This window comes from Lithobates pipiens, unplaced genomic scaffold (genome assembly GCF_037356315.1).
Source record: "Lithobates pipiens isolate NorthernLeopardFrog02 unplaced genomic scaffold, aLitPip1_a1.2 Scaffold_1, whole genome shotgun sequence".
Taxonomy (NCBI): Eukaryota; Metazoa; Chordata; class Amphibia; order Anura; family Ranidae; genus Lithobates; species Lithobates pipiens.
Window position 1 is genome coordinate 20,540,203 of NW_027507685.1, and position 22,247 is coordinate 20,562,449.

At 45.5% G+C, this 22,247-nt stretch overlaps 1 protein-coding gene across 1 annotated transcript in view; it reads right to left on the reverse strand.

Annotated features, from left to right (window-relative positions):
• The window catches only part of LOC143983624 (uncharacterized), a 167,492-nt gene that overhangs the window by 66,584 nt on the left and 78,661 nt on the right, over positions 1–22,247 (reverse strand). Inside the window, exons 3-6 of the mRNA XM_077483587.1 lie at positions 12,945–13,167; positions 10,229–10,362; positions 7,637–7,808; positions 5,313–5,347 (exon numbers count right to left, since the gene is read on the reverse strand). Coding sequence (XP_077339713.1) covers positions 5,313–5,347; positions 7,637–7,808; positions 10,229–10,362; positions 12,945–13,167 — 564 coding nt within the window. The remainder of the gene's footprint in view (positions 1–5,312; positions 5,348–7,636; positions 7,809–10,228; positions 10,363–12,944; positions 13,168–22,247) is intronic.

Below are 22,247 nucleotides of genomic sequence, written 5' to 3' on the forward strand. Positions count from 1 at the left end.
GAGGCCCTTGTCCCCATCAACATGGGGACATGGTGCTTTGAGGGGTCACAGACCCCCCAAAGCATCCTCCCAATGTTGAGGGCATGTTGCCTGGTACGGTTCAGGAGGGAGGGGGCACTCTCTCGTCCCCCCCTCTTTTCCTGCGGCCGGCCAGGTTGCGTGCTCGGATAAAGGGTCTGGTATGGATTTTTAGGGGAACCCCCACGTCATTTTTTTTTTTTTAAATTGACACGGGGTTCCCCTTAATATCCATATCATACCTAAAGGGCCTGGTAATTGAATTTAGGGGAACCCCCACGCTTTTTTTTATCAATGAATGAATGAATTGTCGGCTAATACAGAGTACACTCATTGAGTGTTCTCTGTATTACGAGAGCCGACAATTTAGCCGCAAGTGATTTTAAAAGACTTTTTTTCCTGCACAAATTTGTGCAGGGACAGTTCTAAGCACGGGAAACATGCGCCCCTTCACAGGCATACTATAGACACCCCCCAGGTACCACATTTAAAGAAATATTACACTTTTATTGTTTCACTTGAATCATTATTAAAATCAGTGCTCCTGAAAAAACGGATGATTTTTAAAACTTTTTTTTGCATTGATCCATGTCCCCTGGGGCAGGACCCAGGTCCCCAAACACTTTAGGACAGTAACCTGCATATTACCCTTTAAAATTAGCACTTTAGATTTCTCCCATAGACTTGTATAGGGTGCTCCCGGCTTTTCGAATTTGCCGTGAACAGCCCAAATTGTTCACTGTTCACTGAACAGGCAAACAGGCAATGTTCGAGTCCAACATGAGTTTGACTCGAACTCAAAGCTCATCCCTACTGCTGCCTTTTAATTTTTTTTTTTTTTAACCGGCCCTCCTCTTTAACCACTTGCCGACCGCCTAACGCCGATGTACGTCGGCAGAATGGCACGGGCAGGCATAAGCACGTACATGTACGTGATTTGCCTCCCGCGGGTCGGGGGCCCGATCGGGCCCCCGCCCGGTGCCTGCGGCGGTCGGTTTTCGTTCGGGAGCGATCCCGGACGAGGGGACGGCCATTCATTCATGGCCACCCCCTCGCGATCGCTCCCGACGAATAGAAATCCCCGGTGACATCACTTCCTCTCCTGTAATGTAAACACAGGAGAGGAAGTGATGTATTCTCTCCTCCGTGTCGGTATTTTTCGTTCCGACACGGAGGAGAGCGGATCAGTGAGTTGCACCAACACATCCCACACACAGTAGAACATGCCAGGCACACTCACACCCCCCCTTTACCCCCCGATCACCCCCCCAATTACCCCTGCCCCCCAGTCACAGTGACACCAATGTCATTTTTTTTTTTTTTTTTTTTTTTTTTGCATTGGTGTCATTTGTGACTGTAATAACTGTTAGGGCAGTTAGAGTTAGCCCCCTTTAGTTCTAATGTACCCCCCTAACCCCCCCAATAAAGGTTTAACCCCGTGATCACCCCCCGTCGCCAGTGTCACTAAGGCTGGGTTCACATTGCAGCGGTTTATGAGAACGAATGTGATTCGCACCGCACTGCAGTGCAAATCACATCCGATCTCTGTGCGATTCGAGTTCAGCCATTCGCCGCACCCGCCGCACCCGCCACACCCGCCGCACCCGCCGCAAATTCGCACGGGACCCTTTTTTTGGCCCGCAGCAGAATCGGATCGCATGGGTGTTCACACCATGCGATCCGAGTTTGCAGATCGCACTGCGATATGCGAACTGATCTGGGGGTGTCAGTAACATTTCACTGACACTCCCAGCAGTTCGCATAGGGCAGTGTGAACTGCCGCCGGGAGGCATGCGATGCGGGAACCCGCCGCGGATTCGCGGCGTTTCCGCATCGCTCCAGTGTGAACCCAGCCTAATAAGCGATCATTTTTCTGATCGCCGTATTAGTGTCCCAGGTGACGCTAGTTAGGCAGGTAGGTATTTAGGTTCGCCGCAGCTTTTTATAGCGCCAGGGACCCCCATATACTACCGCATAAAGCCCCCTGATTGCCCCCTAGTTAACCCTTTCACCAGTGATCACCATATAACTGTTACAGGTGACGCTGGTTGGTTAGTTATTTTTTTATAGTTTCAGGGCACCCGCCATTTATTACCTAATAAAGGTTTAACCCCCTGATCACCCGGCGGGTGTCATTTGTGACTAATAACTGTTAGGGCAGTTAGGGTTAGCCCCCTTTAGTTCTAAGGTACCCCCCTAACCCCCCCAATAAAGGTTTAACCCCGTGATCACCCCCCGTCGCCAGTGTCACTAAGGCTGGGTTCAGATTGCAGCGGTTTGAGAACGGATGTGATTCGCACTGCAGTGCAAATCACATCCGATCTCTGTGCGATTCGAGTTCAGCCATTCGCCGCACCCGCCACACCCGCCGCACCCGCCGCAAATTCGCACGGGACCCTTTTTTTGGCCCGCAGCAGAATCGGATCGCATGGGTGTTCACACCATGCGATCCGAGTTTGCAGATCGCACTGCGATATGCGAACTGATCTGGGGGTGTCAGTAACATTTCACTGACACTCCCAGCAGTTCGCATAGGGCAGTGTGAACTGCCGCCGGGAGGCATGCGATGCGGGAACCCGCCGCGCATTCGTGGCGTTCCCGCATCGCTCCAGTGTGAACCCAGCCTAATAAGCGATCGTTTTTCTGATCGCTGTATTAGTGTCACAGGTGACGCTAGTTAGGCAAGTAGGTATTTAGGTTCGCCGCAGCTTTTTATAGCGCCAGGGACCCCCATATACTACCGCATAAAGCCCCCTGATTGCCCCCTAGTTAACCCTTTCACCAGTGATCACCATATAACTGTTACAGGTGACGCTGGTTGGTTAGTTATTTTTTTATAGTTTCAGGGCACCCGCCATTTATTACCTAGTCTCACTAGTGTACCCCTAAATTTAGGGGTGTCTACTTTCCAAAATGGGGTCATTTGGGGGGGGTTTGTGCCATCTTGGCATTTTATGGCCTTCAAAACTGTAACGCCCTTAGAAAGCCTGAAGGCGGTGCTTGGTTTTCGGGGCCCCGTACGCGGCTAGGCTCCCAAAAAGTCCCACATATGTGGTATCCCCGTACTCAGGAGAAGCAGCAGAATTTATTTTGGGGTGTCATTTCACATATGCCCATGGCATGCGTGAGCAATATATCATTTAGTGACAACTTTGTGAAAAAAAAAAAAAAAAAAAAAAAGTTTGTAATTTTCCCGCAACTTGTGGCAAAATATAAAATATTCCATGGACTCAACATGCCTCTCAGCAAATAGCTTGGGGTGTCTACTTTCTAAAATGGGGTCATTTGTGGGGGTTTTGTGCCATCTTGGCATTTTATGGCCTTCAAAACTGTAATAGGTAGTGAGGAGTGAAGTCAAATATTTACGCCCTTAGAAAGCCTGAAGGCGGTGCTTGGTTTTCGGGGCCCCGTACGCGGCTAGGCTCCCAAAAAGTCCCACATATGTGGTATCCCCGTACTCAGGAGAAGCAGCAGAATTTATTTTGGGGTGTCATTTCACATATGCCCATGGCATGTGTGAGCAATATATCATTTAGTGACAACTTTGTGAAAAAAAAAAAAAAAAAAAAAAAGTTTGTAATTTTCCCGCAACTTGTGGCAAAATATAAAATATTCCATGAACTCAACATGCCTCTCAGCAAATAGCTTGGGGTGTCTACTTTCTAAAATGGGGTCATTTGTGGGGGTTTTGTGCCATCTTGGCATTTTATGGCCTTCAAAACTGTAATAGGTAGTGAGAAGTGAACTCAAAAATTTACGCCCTTAGAAAGCCTGAAGGCGGTGCTTGGTTTTCGGGGCCCCGTACGCGGCTAGGCTCCCAAAAAGTCCCACATATGTGGTATCCCCGTACTCAGGAGAAGCAGCAGAATTTATTTTGGGGTGTCATTTCACATACGCCCATAGCATGTGTGAGCAATATATCATTTAGTGACAACTTTGTGTAAAAAAAAAAAAAAAATTTTTTTTTTGTCATTATTCAATCGCTTGAGGCAAAAAAATAAAATATTCAATGGGCTCAACATGCCTCTTATCAATTTCCTTAGGGGGTCTACTTTCCAAAATGGGGTCATTTGGGGGGGTTTTGTACTGCCCTGCCATTTTAGCACCTCAAGAAATGAGATAGGCAGTCGTAAACTAAAAGCTGCGTAAATTCCAGAAAACGTACCTTAGTTTGTAGATGTGACAACTTTTGCGCAAACCAATAAATATACAATTATTGACTTTTTTTTTACCAAAGACATGTGGCTGAATACATTTTGGCCTAAATGTATGACTAAAATTGAGTTTATTGGATTTTTCTAATAACAAAAAGTAGAAAATATCATTTTTTTTCAAAATTTGCGGTCTTTTTACGTTTATATCGCAAAAAATAAAAATCGCAGAGGCAATCAAATACCATCAAAAGAAAGCTCTATTTGTGGGAAGAAAAGGACGCAAATTTTGTTTGGGTACAACATTGCATGACCGCGCAATTACCAGTTAAAGCAGCGCAGTGCCAAAGTGTAAAAAGACCTCTGGTCATTTACCAGCAAAATGGTCCGGTCTGAAAGTGGTTAAAGTGACACTAAACAATATTCTTCAAACAATCCACTACTTTGTGGCCCTGGGTTTTTTTTATTTTTCATTAAATCTTTTCGTAGGGTCCTTTCACACGGGGCGGATCAGTTCTGATCCGCCCCGTGGATATCCGTTTGCTCAGCGGGGATCACTCCGCCGATCCCCGCTGAGCAGGGAGATGACAGCTCCGTCTCTGCACACTGCGCAGGGACAGACCTGTCACAGCGCCGCTCTCCCCTATGGGAGATCGGATGACGACGGACCGCAGTGCCCGTCGTCACCCGATCCGATCCGCAGACGGATGGAAAAATAGCTTTTTCCTCCGTTACACTTTTTCGGATCGGAGCGGGTCGGATGTCAGCGGACATGTCACCGCTGACATCCGACGCTCCATAGAGCTCTATGGAGCACCCGTTCAGGTCCGCCTGAAAAACTGACAGGCGGGCCTGAACGGGACGTCAGTGTGAAAGAGGCCTTACTGTGTTTTTGTCTCATTGAAAAGTCCTACATGAGTTCCAGAATCTCTGCTTTCCCCCCTCACTTCTGTTTGGAATGAGTTGTGCAGATTAGTAGATTAGTTGTGGTCATCTCCACTGCTTTATGTACACTACAAGCAGATGTGAGTTTAATAACAGTAGTAGCCACACAAAATGAAAGCGAAGAATATGTGTGTGAGCTTGTAGTGTAAGAAAGAGAACAAAAGGAAACATTTTTTTATTTTTAAAGTGGTCCCATACCTTTTAGTTTTCCTTTTAAGCCTTTTTTTTCCTTTCTACAATGAAAAGAAAAACAACAATATAATTGAACTAAAACAGGACTATTATTAAGCCAACCTTATGCCTGTAGAACTTATTTTTAGTAAACTGTCAGAATGTTCATTTGATTATAAAAGGGGGTTATTCAAAAGTCGGTTGCAACCAGAATGAGCAGCAAAAATAGATTGACAGAGAAGCATGGAATTTTTTTGTCAAATCTAATGGGAACTAACAAATTTCTAATTGTTGAATTTGCTCCCAGCTGAGAAAAAATCGTTACTAGTCTTATGTGCATGCACATGTCAAAGTTAATCTGGAAGTAGAATGTCTGTTCCACAAAAAAATTGACATGATTCTTGATTGAAAAGTCATTTGAAATTAGTCAAGTCCATGGGGGCTGAAACTACAAGCTGCAAAGGCTGTCGGAACTTGTAGTTTCCCATTTACAGAGGACTGTGACCTAATGACGTGCCAGGTAGGCAGAGCCTCGCACAGCCACTTTATTTTTTAAACAGTGACAGTGGGCACCCAGAGAAGATGCCAACCCTCTGTCACTGTTTCAAAAATAACATGGCCTGCTCCTTTGTCACTGAGTTTGGTAGACAGCAGTCGAGCCAATGACGGCCGCGCCATTAGGGGCGCAGCGGCGCCTCCCCCTCATCCATGCGTCCGGCCCCCTTTATCTACATGCAGGGTGTCGGACGCATGGATTGCAATTTTTTTGAAGTACGTGATTAGAGCCAGAGGCTCTAATTGGCAAAAAAAAAAAGGGTGGACTCGGGCACAATATTCACTATTGTCACACTGATTCTCCTCCCGGCCAATCGGGAAGCGGGTCCTGAGACCCGTTTCCCGATTGGCCGAAAACAGAAGCCATCCCATTGGCCTAGGAGGGAGGAGATTCACAGCCGCCATGATGTAGTCACGCTCTCTGGGAACACGCAGCTCTCAGCCCCGCTGCCTCCTCCTCTTCTCTATCAGACATTGTATGAGCTCCGTTCCGGTGGAACGATATGGTTGGATGTGTCAGGATGCAGAGGATCCCCGCCAGCAGACTACCACAGAGGAGAGGTGAGTCCACACACCAGACATCCTCCTCCCTCCTCATCAGCAGACTGATCCCTCCCCGAAGGGCTAAGTGAGCCAGTGTTCTGGCAGATAGTGTCCTGCCATCATATAGTGTCCAGGCACTAGTAGGCAGAAGAAGATTTGGAAAAGTCGAAGATGAATGGCGCCTGCGCCGTGAGTGGAGGTGGTAGCCCCACCATCTAAGCGGACATAGGGTTCGGAAAATTATGGGGTCCCTCGCGGGCGAGCTTCACTCGCCACGCTTCGGGCTCGGCCTCGCTGCGCTTGGCTCTTTTATATTCCTACTCTATGTTCACTTGGATGGTGGGGCTAGAACCTGGACTCACGGCGCAGGCGCTGTTCATCCTCGGCTATTTTCTGAATCTGTGTGCTGTGTACTGTGCATGCGCAGTACACAGCGGACACTATCTGATGGGGGACTGTATGTGATAGGACACCGGCAACTGGTTATGGTGTGCCGTACAAGCTGGATCGACGGGGGGGGTCCATGGTCAGGTCCGTCTGCTGCCTTCCCTGACTGATGGAGCGCCAGCTGCCACTGAGTGGAGCCAATGGCTCCCATTGCTATCAATCTGTGCAGTGAGGAGAGACAGAGCTGGGGGAGCAGCTGCTCTCTTTGCTAGCTCGAGATCAGGCTCAGGCAAGTATAAGGGGGACTTATGCAGCAGAGAAGGTTTTTTAGCTTAATGCATAGAATGCATTAGGCAAAAAAACCCTAATGCCATGTACACACGAGTGGACTTTGACGGACTGGGTCCAACGGTCTTCCCGACGTACTTTCAGCGGAGTTCCGACGGACTTTCCGAATGAACGGACTTGGCCACACACAATCACACCAAAGTCCAACAGATTCGAACGTGATGACGAACGACCGGACTAGAATAAGGAAGTTCATAGCCAGTAGCCAATAGCTGCCCTAGCGTCGGTTTTTGTCTGTCGGACTAGCATACACACGAGCGGATTTCTCAATAGGAACTGGGCCCGGTGGAGTTCCGGCGAAAAAATTTGAAACATGTTCTATTTCTAAAGTCCGTCAGATTTTTGAACGGCAAAGGTCCGATGGAGACCACACATGATCGAATTGTCTGATGGATTCATTCCGTCTGACCTTTGCTGTCGAAAAGTCCACTCATGTGTACGCGACATTAGATTTATAACCACTTTTAAAATACAAAAAATAAAAGCAATGATGTGGAGTGGAGCTCCAGTGTTGCTACCTGTCTGGGATGTTGTCACTTGTATACACTGGAATGTTAATGTCATTTTCACTAAAGACACAAGACTCATTTAATGCATCCTTCACAGGGACTTCTTCACTGTCCAGAGTCCTCACGATTGTCTCATTAATAAATTCAGAATCTGCCAGGAGATTGATAGACGGTCCGAGAACTGTTAACACATAAGAGAATATATATATACGAGAGCCTTCTTAAATGTCTATTGACTATCTTAAAGATCATTGTTTTATAAAAACCTCAGCATAGAAGAAAAAACAAATGATTGTACTTGTAGGCAATATGGTCTTCATGAAGGCCCGACCACAAGTATGTGTATTGCCGTTTTTACAATCCCCCCACACTACCGGACCATGCTGTATATCCATGCTGACATGGACTCAATCTCCATGGAAGGCCGATCTGCACTACAGAGGAGCAGAGTCATTCAGGCAGAACTGATTTTTCAGCAAAATTAGCCATTTAATTTTCAGCAAAATATTGGTGAAGAGATACTAAAAGCTGTGTATCTTTACCCTAGGAAGCAATAAAAGGGCTCTCCATGCTGTAACCCTCTCTATTTTATTATACAAAAATAAACTCATAAGTGAGATGGTAGTAGGAACGCACCTGGTTGCGTGTATGAACTTTTGGCTCTTTCACCTAGTCTGCCGTGCCTAGTATTCTCTGAAAAAGATCTAGGTGGATCGTTAAATAGAGGGGGTATAGCAGCAGAGGCCAGGTGATCAGGAGATGATCCTACTGCCTCCTGAATGTCTGTTTTTTTGGCTTTAGATTGATTGTTAGGTTCACAAGAGAGAGAACACAGCGGCTCACAACAGGAGTCCAGTGCCTCTCAATTCACCATTTCAGGTCCGATTTCAGCCCAAATTTTTGTCTGAATTCGCACCTGAAATGGACCAAAAGTCAGACAGGGCTCCTGTGCAACTCACTCCGGAGCTGCTGTGCAGATTTGTGAACCTGGCTCTATAGAGATCCGGTCACAATCTCCTGGTATGCAAACTGGATGCAGGGAAACTCACGCCCAATTGGCAATAGTGTGAACCCAGCCTTAAGGATGCATTCGACAGACAATGCTGCCTGAAAAAAACTCTGCAAGCCAAGTTAACATTTCTGCAGCCACAAAGCAAAGCATCTGCTTTTTTACCTCAGGCTGTTTTATTGGAAGATAGGTGGGTAGATAGGTGGGTAGATAGGTGGGTAGTTGGGTGGGTAGTTGGGTGGGTAGTTGGGTGGGGGGGGGGGGTGTTAAAGCCATGACTCATCGGCCTGTTTTACTGTGAAAGAGCCCTTCAGGTTGGTTCCTATACTTTTTTTTATCTGTTGAAGAACACATTTCTGCACACGCAGTGAAAAAACACTCCCTGTTTTACAACGGTTGTGAAGAGGTAATGTTTTATTTCCTGAACTTCAGAAAATAGGAAATCTGAAATTGAAGGGCAATGCCTATTATATAGGATGTCCATGGAGCTGGCAGCTGCAGGCTGTGGGTGGAGGGACGGCATGACATGTGCTGGGACTGCACAGTCGCCGTTTTAAGGGAGGACCGGAAGGCAGGGCTGGGAGGCGGAGCCTGGGGTTTTACCGGGAAGCCGAGCGGAAGTCGTGGCAGTCGGAGAGTGGAGGAGGAAGAGATTACCACCCACCCACCCTCCCTTGAAGTAGGGGGTTGTTTCAGGGCACGGTTACTGGGGTGGGCAGTTCTTTGGTGTCAGTAGAAGAGGTTAAGTGGTGCAGGTAGAAAATATGTTGTACACATCCATGGGGGTGGTTGGATTGTACTTCCCGATTACAAGGGGTTAACCTGGAAGGGTAAAAGGGGTAGGTCACTGCGCTGGTTTGGGTATAGCCTCCGAGACGGGGGATTCCGTCTGGAGGTCAAGAGGTAAAAGTTACAGATGTAATGTGCAGTGACCAGTAGGTTCTTGGGTATACTAATGACCCATGATCCATTACAAATGGAATGTTTTACACTTACAAAGTTATTTATGGAAAGTTTATATTGATATATATATTGTTAATAAATTAAGGCTGGATGGCCATTTACTCCAAACATAGTCTGGTCATTTGTTAATAGGGGCCTGGTTTGGAGAGGGTTGGGTATGTGGTAAGGTTGCATCACGCTGGGTGTTAGTCACTATAGATGTCATGCAAAACAGCTTGTCTTCAGATTAACAGGACCAAAGGTAAAATGCTTAGTCAGTGTTGTTGGAATTTTACATTTGAGTTCTTTGGCCTGTCACAACCAATATGAGGGGTCCTGTTTTCCCTGCTTATCATTGAGTTTACTTTATATTTGGCAGAATACAACATAAAGAGGTGGAAATAAAACCCCCAAAAAGTAGATGGGAACATCCAAGACAACAAGATGGACAGCACAGAACAGGAGACTGACTATGGCAAGGACAGGACAAGTTGCTGGACAGATGAAGGAAGCAGGAGATGGATCTATCCACCAGACTCCATCTATAATTAAAATATACTTTTGGGTGGGCTTGCCCGTTAAGTTATTAAATAATTAATTTTAGAACATAAATCTTCCACATTCTTTAATAATAATTAAACAATTCTTACCATTTATTGAAAGTATCTCATTTAAAAACACCAAAATGTGATCTGAATTTCTTAAAGAATCAGGTAACCAGTATAACAGAAGACATTTGGTCTGCTTTCTAAGGAAATCAGCTTGTTCTTGATCTGTCTTATATCTATAAAAGGAAGAAAATATTTTATTTTATAAAATATATTTTATAAATATATTATTTATATAAATATAAGAATTATGCTTTATTATGGCATGTATTTGTAATTCAGATGAATCATATCCAAGTATTGCCATGTCTGTGTTCTTTGTAACTACTGTATTTAGGATGATGTTTCAACTAGCCTATGTCCTGCCAATTCAGGGTATATTAGCCCTTTCTGCAGCAATAAAAAAAAAAGAGGAAAACTCCCTTGTTTATTACTGTATATGCAGCCTGACTGCATTATAGTAATAAATAGAGAGGGTTCAATTGGGCTTTAACCTCCTGCTGACTGGGTAACACATATATGAGGCAGCAAGAACTTTCATGCCCAGCCACCACATATATGCATCCACGGCAGCATGAGGTTTGTGTGCTAAGAGTGTGCTCCCTCTCTGTTTCTAGCATACTCTCTGAGCTGTCACTGAGAGCTCTCAGACAAGGCTACTGATTTAAAGCCAAGTGATACAGGCTCCCAATCATGAGTCCACTATGACAGCCAATCACAGCTGTCACATGATACAAGAGCCATGCTGCACTGGGTCCCCCCACATGGCAAGGGTTAAATGTTGGTTAAGTCTAGGGGGGTGCAGAAGAGAATCTATTACATACCCGACTCCCCACTCCAGCAGAACTCTCAAACTGTGCGCTGCAGCCTCCTCTGTAAGCTGTTCTAGGGCACAATTGTGCTCCTGCCTCAATCACATACAATAAAGGGTCAGCAGCCCTGCACATTAAATGATGTCACCAAGGCTCTGCCCACAGACTAGAGCTTTGGGGAGATGAGAAAAGCACTAGAGCGGGGAATAGGGGTAAACCTCTTCTGCCACCCCCCAGACTTGGCAAACTTTATTTGCCCCAGTGCTGTCAGGTCACCTGAGGCCAGGTGACAGATGCACACCATTGGGATCAGGAGTGCATGGCTAAGGTAGTGGACCCTACGGCTGACTGCTGCGGATGGGTGGTTCAAGGAAAGCAGGTCCTCTGGAGAACCAAAACGGATCACACTGAGAACTAGAGCATGAGATTCCCCAGGGCGCAGAATCTAAGAGCCAGCAGGTGTTTACCAGGGCCCTGATGGTGGGGATGGATTTCGTTGAGTTTTATTCTCACTTCAGGACAGAACAGTAAATCAAGGGAAATATCTCAAATGGAACACAGGTGGCAAGAAAAAAACAAAAAAAAACTGTCAGGGGTGTTAAACATGTCCTACTTTCTCCAAAATGTAAGAAAAATTTTTGTCTTTCCAAATACAAATGTTATGTTGACAACTTACCAAGTAATGCTGCGTACACACGACCGGATTTTCCGGCAGACTAGGTCCGACTGTCTTCCCGACTGACTTTTCAGCAGAGTTCCAACGGACTTCCGAACGAACGGACTTGGCCACACACGAACGGACTAAGTGCGTTAGAAAGTCTGTTCGTTTTGAACGTGATGACGTAAGACGGGACTAAAAAAGGAAGTTCAATAGCCAGTAGCCAATAGCTTCCCTTGCGTCGTTTTTGGTCCGTCGGACCAGCATACAGACGAACAGTTGTCCCGATAGGAATTGAGTCCTTCGGACAGATTTGAAACATGTTCTGTTTCTAGGTCCGTCGTATTTTTAAAATTAAAAACTATAGGATTAGCCCACACACGATCGGATTGTCTGATGGACTGATTCCGTCGGACCTAGTCTGGCAGAAAGTCCAGTCATGTGTACGCGGCATAAAAGTTTCTAATTTTCAAGTCCAGTGCTGAGTAATGATGTGCTTTAACTAGAACTATAGACAAAATTAGTTTTCTTCATTTTGGATAGAGCAAAGGAAGGTTATAAGCACTGTCAGATTTTTTTTTTTGTCGTCTTTAGTTATGCTTTAATGCGGAGCTCCACCCGATTTAAAGACAATAGCTCCTGACGATTCTATCGCTGTTCTAATTATAAAACTGAACTTTTTTTTTTTTCACTGTATCTTTGTTTTTCTTTACATTTATTTTTTATTTCCTGGATCTGGGGATTGCGGATATGGGCGGGGTTGGTGCGGCTATTTCATCACTTCCTCCAGTTCCTCTAGTTCCGCACTGTCTCCGGGGGTCTTTTGTGTTTGTTCCCAGGAGTCTGTGCGGCGGCCTGGCGCGAATTATTTAGAAACCGAAGCTGTTGACGGTGCTCACATTTCCTTACTGCACATGCGCGAGATCTGAGTTACAACGACCGTTGCATGATGGGAGATGGACGTCCCAGAATCCCGGAAGAGAATGCCTGTGGGCTTCACATGCCCACAGGCAAGATGAAAACGATCTATATCTTTTTTATAAAGCTGTCTTTTACTGAGAAAAATCAAAAGGCCAAAGTACCAAAAATGGAACGTGAGTAACAGATTTAAACCCTAAATTGATTTTAATTGTCCCCAAAAAAAAGAAATTGTCGAAGGCAGTGGAACCCCACTTTAAGAAGCACTTAATCATGTATTGTAATTACAACTTCGGTCTATTTACACATACTGAGAAAAAAAAAATGTTCCACTCAATGTAAAGTATATTCCTCATATCTGTACACTTACCTGTACGTCATCTTTTTTTTCTTGAAATTCTTAAAATGAGTAATTAATGCATTAGCAATTGCAATAAGGATTTCATATTCTTCCAAGGGTCTAACTTTAGCTTTTATGTTATAGTAGATACCACGTATTCCAGCGTTTATCTCTTTAAACAAAGGTTGGTCCTTCATCTTCTCTGGTGGGCAGTGCCAATTTGAAAAACACTTCTTGTAAATGGCCCCAGATACTGTAACGAGACAAGAAAATAAAACAATACACCGGTAAACCAGAGATTAAAACAAAAAAAAAAATGTAACAAGGTTCTTTACTTTTTTTGTAGAAATTATTTTTCTTTAAACAAAACTGCACTAGTTGGTGATTGGAAGAAAAAGTGGTATGAATGTAGTGTGAATTGAACTTACTATACCTTTGTGCCTCTAATCTTAGCTGGCACTGAAAAGTTGCTGATCTGTGGTGGCTGGAATTGTGACCCTATGTTTTTTTCCACTAGATTTAATTGCCAAGTTTTTCAATAATGTTGTTTTTTAAAAATCTAGTAAAAGTGTCAGTCAGGAACTATTAAAGCATTCAAAAAAGGCCTTATCTTCCACCGCTCCGTGTATTTTAAATGACCACACAGATACAAAGGCATTGACTAATGATAACTAGATATTGCTTAGTTTGGAGCTACTGTGAAGCAACATAGGCGCTACCCTTGCCAACTGCTTGTTCATGGACTGACATCCTGTTCTGGCTTCATTACCTAGTAAGCTACTGACCTGAAGGAACAATGGAGGATGGGAGTCCATGTTTTTTAGATTTCACTGGTTGCAAGCTTTGTCAATGGAGAAGAGACAGGACATTGCTGAGGAAAGTGGAAATTGGGAACATATTTCAGGGAGCAGAGATCTGAACAGGAACCAGGGGCGTAACTATAGGGGGTGCAGCAGTCGTGACCGCAACTGGGCCCTGTGCTGCAGGGGGCCCATGCAGCCCCCTTTACATATGGCAGGCAGCAGCATAGGCAGCTAGGGGTACCAGTGCACACTTGTGGCTGGAGGTGGAGGGTGACTAGCAGAGCTCCATGCTCGACTATTGCACTGGCTGCTCTTTAGTTGTGCATTCCCCGCATGACCTGTGTCCTGAGAGTACCCCTCTCCTGCTCCATGCATTGCCTCTCAGTCCGATGTCTGTTCTCCCCAGCCAGAGTCAAGGGGGCAGTAACTTCATCTGCCCTGGAGAAAAGGACCTCATCTCTTCTGGGGAAGGGGAACCCATCCTGCCTAGGGACAGTCCCCCAATGGGGCACCTAAAAATGTAAAAAAATAATAATAATAAAAAAAACTACTGATGCCAGTGGTGGAACTACAGGGCTCACAAAGGTCATACCTGTGACCACGCCCTGGAGTTCCACCGCCGGACTCCGAGGGAAGGGCCCTGGCTGGGGTTCAGGGGGGCCCTACATGGTTTCTTGCATCGGGGCCCTGAAGGTTCTAGTTACACCACTGACAGGAACGGATGTGAAGGCTGGATGTAGAGCATGAGAAGGTCAGAGATGATGAGGTGCAGAGGATGAGGAGGAGAGAGAGAGAGAAGAAGGACATAAACGCTGGGTACAGAGTATGAGGGTGGTGAATAAAAACATGGTGCAGAAGATGAGGAGGGGAAAGAAAACAAGGTGAAGTGGATGAGGAGAGTAGATAGGGTACCCTTACTGAATGAGGGAGAACGCTGGGTGCAGGGAATGAGGGCAGGGGAGAAAACAAGGTGCAGAGGATTAGGGTGGGAGAGAAAACAGGGTCCAGATGAGGAGATACAGAAAAAAAGATAGGGTAAAGAGGATGAAGAAGGTGGAGGAGACTTGGTGTAGTGCAGAGATATGCAATTAGCGGACCTCCAGCTGTTGCAGAACTACAAGTCCCATGAGGCACAGCAAGACTCTGACAGCCACAAGCATGACACCCAGAGGTAGAGGCATGATGGGACTTGTAGTTTTGCAACAGCTGGAGGTCTGCTAATTGCATATCCCTGGTGTAGAGGATGAGAGGCGGGGGAGAAGGCTGGGTGCAGAAGATGAGGAGAGGAGAGAAGTCTGGGTGCAGAGGATGAGGAGAGCTGAGAAGACATGGTGCAGATGATGAGCAAGGTCATAAAGGCTGGAAGCACAGGATGAGGGTGGGATATAAAGCAGGGAACAGAAGATGAGAGAAGACAGGGTACAGAGACGGAATGAGGAAGGTAGAGAAGGCTGGGTGCAGAGGATTGGGGGGGGGAGTGTGACAACTTGCAAAAGAATGAGGAAGATGCAGAGGACAAGGAGGACAGTGAAGACAGGGTGTAGAGGATAAATTAGGAAGAAGGGGTGCAGAGCATTATGAGGGGAGAGAATACAGTGAAAAAGTATTCATACCCCTTGGCATTTTCCACATGGTGTCATGTCATGTAATGTATTTTATTGGGATTTTATGTGATAGACCAACACAAAGTGCCACATAGTTGTAAAATGGAAGGAAAATGATAAATGATTTTCACATTTTTTTTACAAACAAACGTGAAAAGTGTGGCTTGCATTTGTATTCAGCCCCACTGAGTCAATACTTTGTAGAACCACCTTTCGCTGCAATTACAGCTGCAAGTCTTTTTGGGGATGTCTCTACCAGCTTTGCACATCTAGAGAGTGACATTTTTGCTGATTCTTCTTTGCAACATAGCCCAAACTCTGTCAGATTGGATGGAGAGAGTGAACAGCAATTTTCAAGTCTTGCCACAGATTCTCAATTGGATTTAAGTCTGGACTTTAATTGGGCCATTCTAACATATAAATATGCTTTGATCTAATCATTTTATTGTTGTGGGGGCGTGGCTTTGCGCCGATGGGATAGGAAGCACAGTGTGAGAGCTCCGCCGTAAATCCACACATTTCTCCTGCTAAAAGGATCCTGAGATGCTTGTTTCACCCGCTGATAGCATAGGAGGGGTCCCCTCACTCTCCTCAAGCCAGCGGTGTAATTTTTTGCACATTCTGGCGGCGGACATGTCCCGCAAGAGCAGCAAAGATAACATGCAGACAGCAGAGCATGGAGGCCAAGATGGCGCCCGGAACCAGCGCTCAGCTAAAGAGGCAGCCATGAGGATGTTCAGTGGCACTCTGGGGAAAGGAGGCACACCTAAAACACCCTCCTAGCTCATGGATGCACCTGACTTGGACTCTCCAGCAGAGGCAATGGAGCAGGCATGGCCAGAGGCTGAAGAACAGCCCTCCCCATGGGACACAGTGAGTACCTCTGCCCCTGTCATGGCCCCCAGAGCCCTAACAGACCAGGACAGTCAAACCCCTGAACCGACATTGCAGGATATTTTTGCAGCAGTAACTTCCTGCAACACATCCATTACCTCTCTAACTACTGAGATTAAAGGAGTGAAGCTAGAACTGAATATGGTTAGCCATACATGCAGAAGCTACATGATCGCACAGCTGCACTGGAGGACAGGGTGAACAATGTGGAGGATGAGGTCGCCCCCCCCCCTGCAAAGAGAAGTCCGCCATATGCAATCTATTATAAACGGCATCACAGCACGTCTAGAAGATATGGAGAACAGGCAGAGACGCAACAATGTTCGCATGGTAGGCATACCAGAGCGATCTGAGGGTAAAAACCCAGTGTCCTTTATTGAGAATTGGCTGATTGCTACTTTTGGTAAAGATTCCTTTTCACCGGTGTTTGCAGTGGAACCCACTCATAGGGTCCCACCAAGCCCACCTAAACCTGGGGAGCCTCCCAAACCATTCCTGTTCAAAATGCTGAACTTCAAAGATCGAGATGCCATACTGAATCAAGCCTGGACCAGAGCTATATCCGCATATCCTTTTATCCTGATTTCCCTTCTGATCTTCAGCGTCGCAGAGCCAAGTTCACTGAGGTGAAGAACTGCCTCCACAAATACAAAGTCGCATACGCCATGCTTTACCCAGCCAAGCTTAGAATCACAGCCAACGGCGAAATGCAGTTCTTCGATAACCCAGCTAATGCTTCCTTGTGGCTGGACCGGGACCGGATGGAGCACACACTCAAGAAAGCCCCAGTACCTACAGTCTGAAGGGGACCTGACTTTATCCACTCTTAACAAGGAGAAGCAGATGTCCTATAAGAAGCTTTGCACATATCTGTTTTTTTTCCCCCTTAATTTTCCTGCCAGGCGGAGGAAACGACGAACAAATGTAACTTGCACTGTTCTGTAACAGGTTGGACCCGCAAGTCCCTTTGAATCGGAGTTGTACTGAAACATTGGGGACCCCTCCCCTACATTTGTCCTGCGCGGACACGATTACTTTTTTCTCCCCCTCCCTTTTTTTCTTTTGTTTTGGCCCCTTTTTTTTCTTGTTGCTTTTATTGTCCGTCAAGTCTCCTTACAGGATGCGTGGACAATTTCTTTCTATTATTTTTCCTTTTTTTTTTTTTTTGTCTTTTGCTCTATATTACGGGGCGTTTTTTTTCTTTTGTTCACACAACTGGCTGCTGTAGGCAGTATAAACAGCTCATTCCTTTTTGCTCTATCTTACCAACCAGAGATGTTACTAAGTGGACAATGTCACCTTACCCATGCCTGTGTTTGCTTTTAATGCTGTCAGGTGGAGACACAAAGCACCTATTGGTGAGCCTCTGCGCATGACTAAGCTTCCTTTGCACTATTACTTATTTGCCTCAACATGTCGAATGCTTACATCATAGTTTCATGGAATGTGAGGGGGCTGGGGGACGGAGTGAAGAGAGTCTTTTTTTCCATGGTGAAGGCCTATAAACCTTCGGTGATATGCCTGCAGGAAACTCACCTGCAGGATAGTACCATATCTACACTCAAAAACAGTGGATACCCCACCCAGTTTCACTCCGTCCATTCAGCATACTCGAGGGGGGGTCAGTGTTCTTATTTCACGGACAACCAATTTTCAATTACTACAATCCATGATTGACAGGCAGGGATGCTATGTGTTCCTATTATGCAAAATTACAGGTTTAACATGCATAATTGCAAATGTCTATATCCCTCCACCCTTCTTATCTGAATCTCTGAAACAGTTGGCTCAATTTAATGGTGGCATACCCCGGGTTTCTGGTGTGGGCGGTGGGAGATTTTAACAATATAATGGATAAGAAGCTAGACAAATTCTCATCTAGAGCAAACAGTACTTCTTAGGGGGGTGGCCCCACTCCCTTTGCTAAATTCCTATTGGAAATAGGCCTGAGAGATGTGTGGAGGGATCAAAATCCAGAAGTGCAGTGCTCCTCATGCTTTTCAGCAACATACAAATGTTTATCCCAGTTAGATTTATGCTTATCGAATGACCTAGCATATGCGCTGACTGAATATGTGAAATATGCCCCACGTAACATATCTGATCACTCCCCTGTCAGTGTTGCCATTACGGCATCACCAAGCTCGAAGCGTAGACTCGGGAAAGTAAACCCTTTCTGGTTTACAATATACCCGGACACAGATACTATTCCCAGGGGCCTGACAGAATTTATGCTTCATAATCAAGATACTGCCGGGTCGGGAGTGGTATGGGTTGCACTGAAAGCCCACCTGAGGGGTCTAATTGTTAAGGAGAGCAATGCAATCAAAACTAAAACTAAGGAGTGGGAGAATGTGGTGATGAATGAGGCGGCTAGGGCAGAGGAGAGATACATATCAGTACCCTCATTGGAATCAGAACGCAGTTGGCAGGAGGCACAGGCCCTATACAAGCAGGTTTCTGTATCAGCTGCGGAGAACAAGCGGTTCTTCCTACAGCAAAAATATTTTAATGAAGGGGAAAACACAGGTCATTTACTAGCTATGATAGCTAAAAACCAGCAGAGCTCGACCCACATAGAGGCCATTCAAAACACAGACGGAGAGACGGTTAGGGATCTGACTAGCATATCTGAAGTGTTTTTGCATTTCTTTAACCACTTTAGCCCTGGACCAATTTTCAGCCTAAGGACCAGAGGTCCTTTTACAATTTCACACTGCACTGCTTTAACTGGTAATTGCACGGTCATGCAATGTTGTACCCAAACTAAATTTGCGTCCTTTTCTTCCCACAAATAAAGCTTTCTTTTGATGGCATTTGATTGCGTCTGCGATTTAAATTTTTTGCGATATAAATGGAAAAAGACAGAAAATTTTGAAAAAATTTTTTTTTTATATTTTCTTCTTTTTGTTATAAGAAAAATCGAATAAACTAAATTTTAGTCATACATTTAGGGCAAAATGTATTCAGCCACATGTCTTTAGTAAAAAAAAATGTCAATAAGCGTATATTTATTGGTTTGCGCAAAAGTTATAGCGTCTACAAACTAGAGTACATTTTCTGGAATTTACACAGCTTTTAATTTATGACTGCCTATCTCATTTCTTGAGGTGCTAAAATGGCAGGGCAGTACAAAACCCCTCCAAATGACCCCATTTTGGAAAGTAGACACCCCAAGGAAATTGCTGAGGGGCATGTTGAGCCCATTGAATATTTTTTTTTGTCCCAAGTGATTGAATAATGACACAAAAAAAAAAAAGTTTACAAAAAGTTGTCACTAAATGATATATTGATCACACATGCCATAGTTATAATTGGAATTGCACCCCAAAATATATTCTGCTGCTTCTCCTGAGTACGAGGATACCACATGTGGGACTTTTTGGGAGTCTAGCTGCGTACGGCACCCCGAAAACCAATCGCTGCCTTCAGGGTTTCTAAGGGTGCAAATTTTTGATTTCACTCCTCATTACCTATCAGTTTCGAAGGCCATAAAATGCCAAAATAGCACAACCCCCCCCCCCACAAATGACCCCATTTTGGAAAGTAGACACCCCAAGCTATTTACTGAGAGGCATGCTGAGTCCATGAAATATTTTGCCACAAGTTGCAGGAATATTACATTTTTTTTTTTTGCACAAAGTTGTCACTAAAATGATATATTGCTCACACATGCTGTGGGCATAAGTCAAATTACACCCCGAAATAAATTCTGCTGCTTCTCCCGAGTACGGGCATACCACATGTGGGGGACTTTTTGGGAGCCTAGCCACGTACGGGACCCGAAAACCAAGCACTGCCTTCCGGATTTAAATATAAAACGCTACCAAAAAAAAAACTGTTAGCAATCGCAGGGATCAGGCCTGACTCTGCAAACGCTGCAGTTATGTGTTTAGTGTTTTGTAAGTGACAGTGATCGATCGATACTGCACTTGGGTGGGCTGGGCAGAGGGGCAAAACGCAGGTGCTAGTAGGTATCTGGGCTGATCCTGCTACTAATGCGTTTTTTTGGAACCCTAAACTGCTGGGGATGCTAGTATAGATCTGATATTGATCTGTTCAGATTCTATACCACTACGGGAGGTTTATGCTTTGCGCGTGGGTGTTAGCGGTACTGGCACTAACCTAGCGCTGCCTGGGGCGATGCAGACCCTGACCCTAAAACCTAATTGATATCACCCGCCGGGTGATCAGGGGGTTAAACCTTTATTGGGTAATAAATGGTGGGTGCCCTGATGCTATAAAAAGCAAACTAACTAACCAGAGTCACCCGTAACACTTATACGGTGATCACTGGTGAAAGGGTTAACTAGGGGCAATCAGGGGGTTCAAATTTTTATTAGGTAATATATGGGGGTCCCTGGCGCTATATAAAAACCTGACGGGGAACCTAAATAACTAACTGGCTAACCAGCGTCACCAGTGACACTTATACGGTGATCGCTGGTGAAAGGGTTAACTAGGGGCAATCAGGGGATTAAAACCATTATTGGGTAGTATATCGGGGTACCTAGCGCTATAAAAACCTGGCGGTGAACCTAAAAAAAATAACTAGCTACCTAACGGCACCAGTGACACTAATGCAGCGATCAGAAAAATGATTGCTTAGTGACACTGGCAAAAGGGGGTGAAAGGGTTAACTAGGGGCAATCAGGGGGTTAAAACCATTTTTGGGTAGTATATCGGGGTACCTAGTGCTATAAAAACCTGGCAGTGGACCTAAAGAAAATAACTAGCTACCTAGCGGCATCAGTGACACTAATGCAGCGATCAGAAAAATGATTGCTTAGTGACACTGGCAAAAGGGGGTGAAAGGGTTAACTAGGGGCAATCAGGGGATTAAAACCATTATTGGGTAGTATATCGGGGTACCTAGCGCTATAAAAACCTGGCGGTGAACCTAAAAAAATAACTAGCTACCTAACGGCACCAGTGACACTAATGCAGCGATCAGAAAAATGATTGCTTAGTGACACTGGCAAAAGGGGGTGAAAGGGTTAACTAGGGGCAATCAGGGGGTTAAAACCATTTTTGGGTAGTATATCGGGGTACCTAGTGCTATAAAAACCTGGCAGTGAACCTAAAGAAAATAACTAGCTACCTAGCGGCATCAGTGACACTAATGCAGCGATCAGAAAAACGATTGCTTAGTGACACTGGCAAAAGGGGGTGAAAGGGTTAACTCTAAGGGCAATCAGGGGGTTAAACCTTTATTGGGGGGTGGTAGGGGGCTACCCTTGACCTAACACTAACTGCCCTGACACTTTTTACTGTCACAACTGACACTGAATGCAGTAATCAGTAAATAAAAGATCACTGCAATCAGTGACACTGACTGGGGGGGGGGGGGGGGTCGGGGGGGGGGGTTTGTGTGCCTATGTGTGCCTACATGTCAGTGTAGTGTTTGGTGCACTTACTTTCAGTCTTCTCCTCGTAGTCCGGTCAAAAAGACCGCCCAGAGGAGAATGATATCACTTCCTCCCTGCCTGTGTTTACTATACACAGCGGGGGGAAGCTTCTCATTCGCCAGAAGCGATCGAGAGGGGATAGCCAGAAACCAACGGCCATCCCCTCATCCCGGATCGCTCCTGAAGCGAAACGGACTGCCGCAGCCAGCGGGAGGGGGTCCGATCGGACCCCCCACCCACTGGAAGGCAAGCCCATACATGTACGTGCTTGTGCCTGTACATGCCATTGTGATGACGTACATTGGCATGCGGCGGTCCTTAAGTGGTTAAAGACTTATATACATCCAAGGTACACACCACACAAGAGGAATTGGCCCACTTTCTGGACCAATGCTCTCTTCCCTGTGTAACACAACAGGGGCTTGCTGCACTTAATGCACCATTGAAATTGGAAGAATTGACAATGGCGGTAACACAGATGGCCAACAATAAATCCCGGGGGCTGGCGGTCTACCTACTATGACATATGGGAAATATAGTGATACTCTGTTGCCCAACCTTTTAAAAACACTGAACAGCACCCTAGAGGACAGCAATTTGCCGACCTCTATGAATGAGGCTATT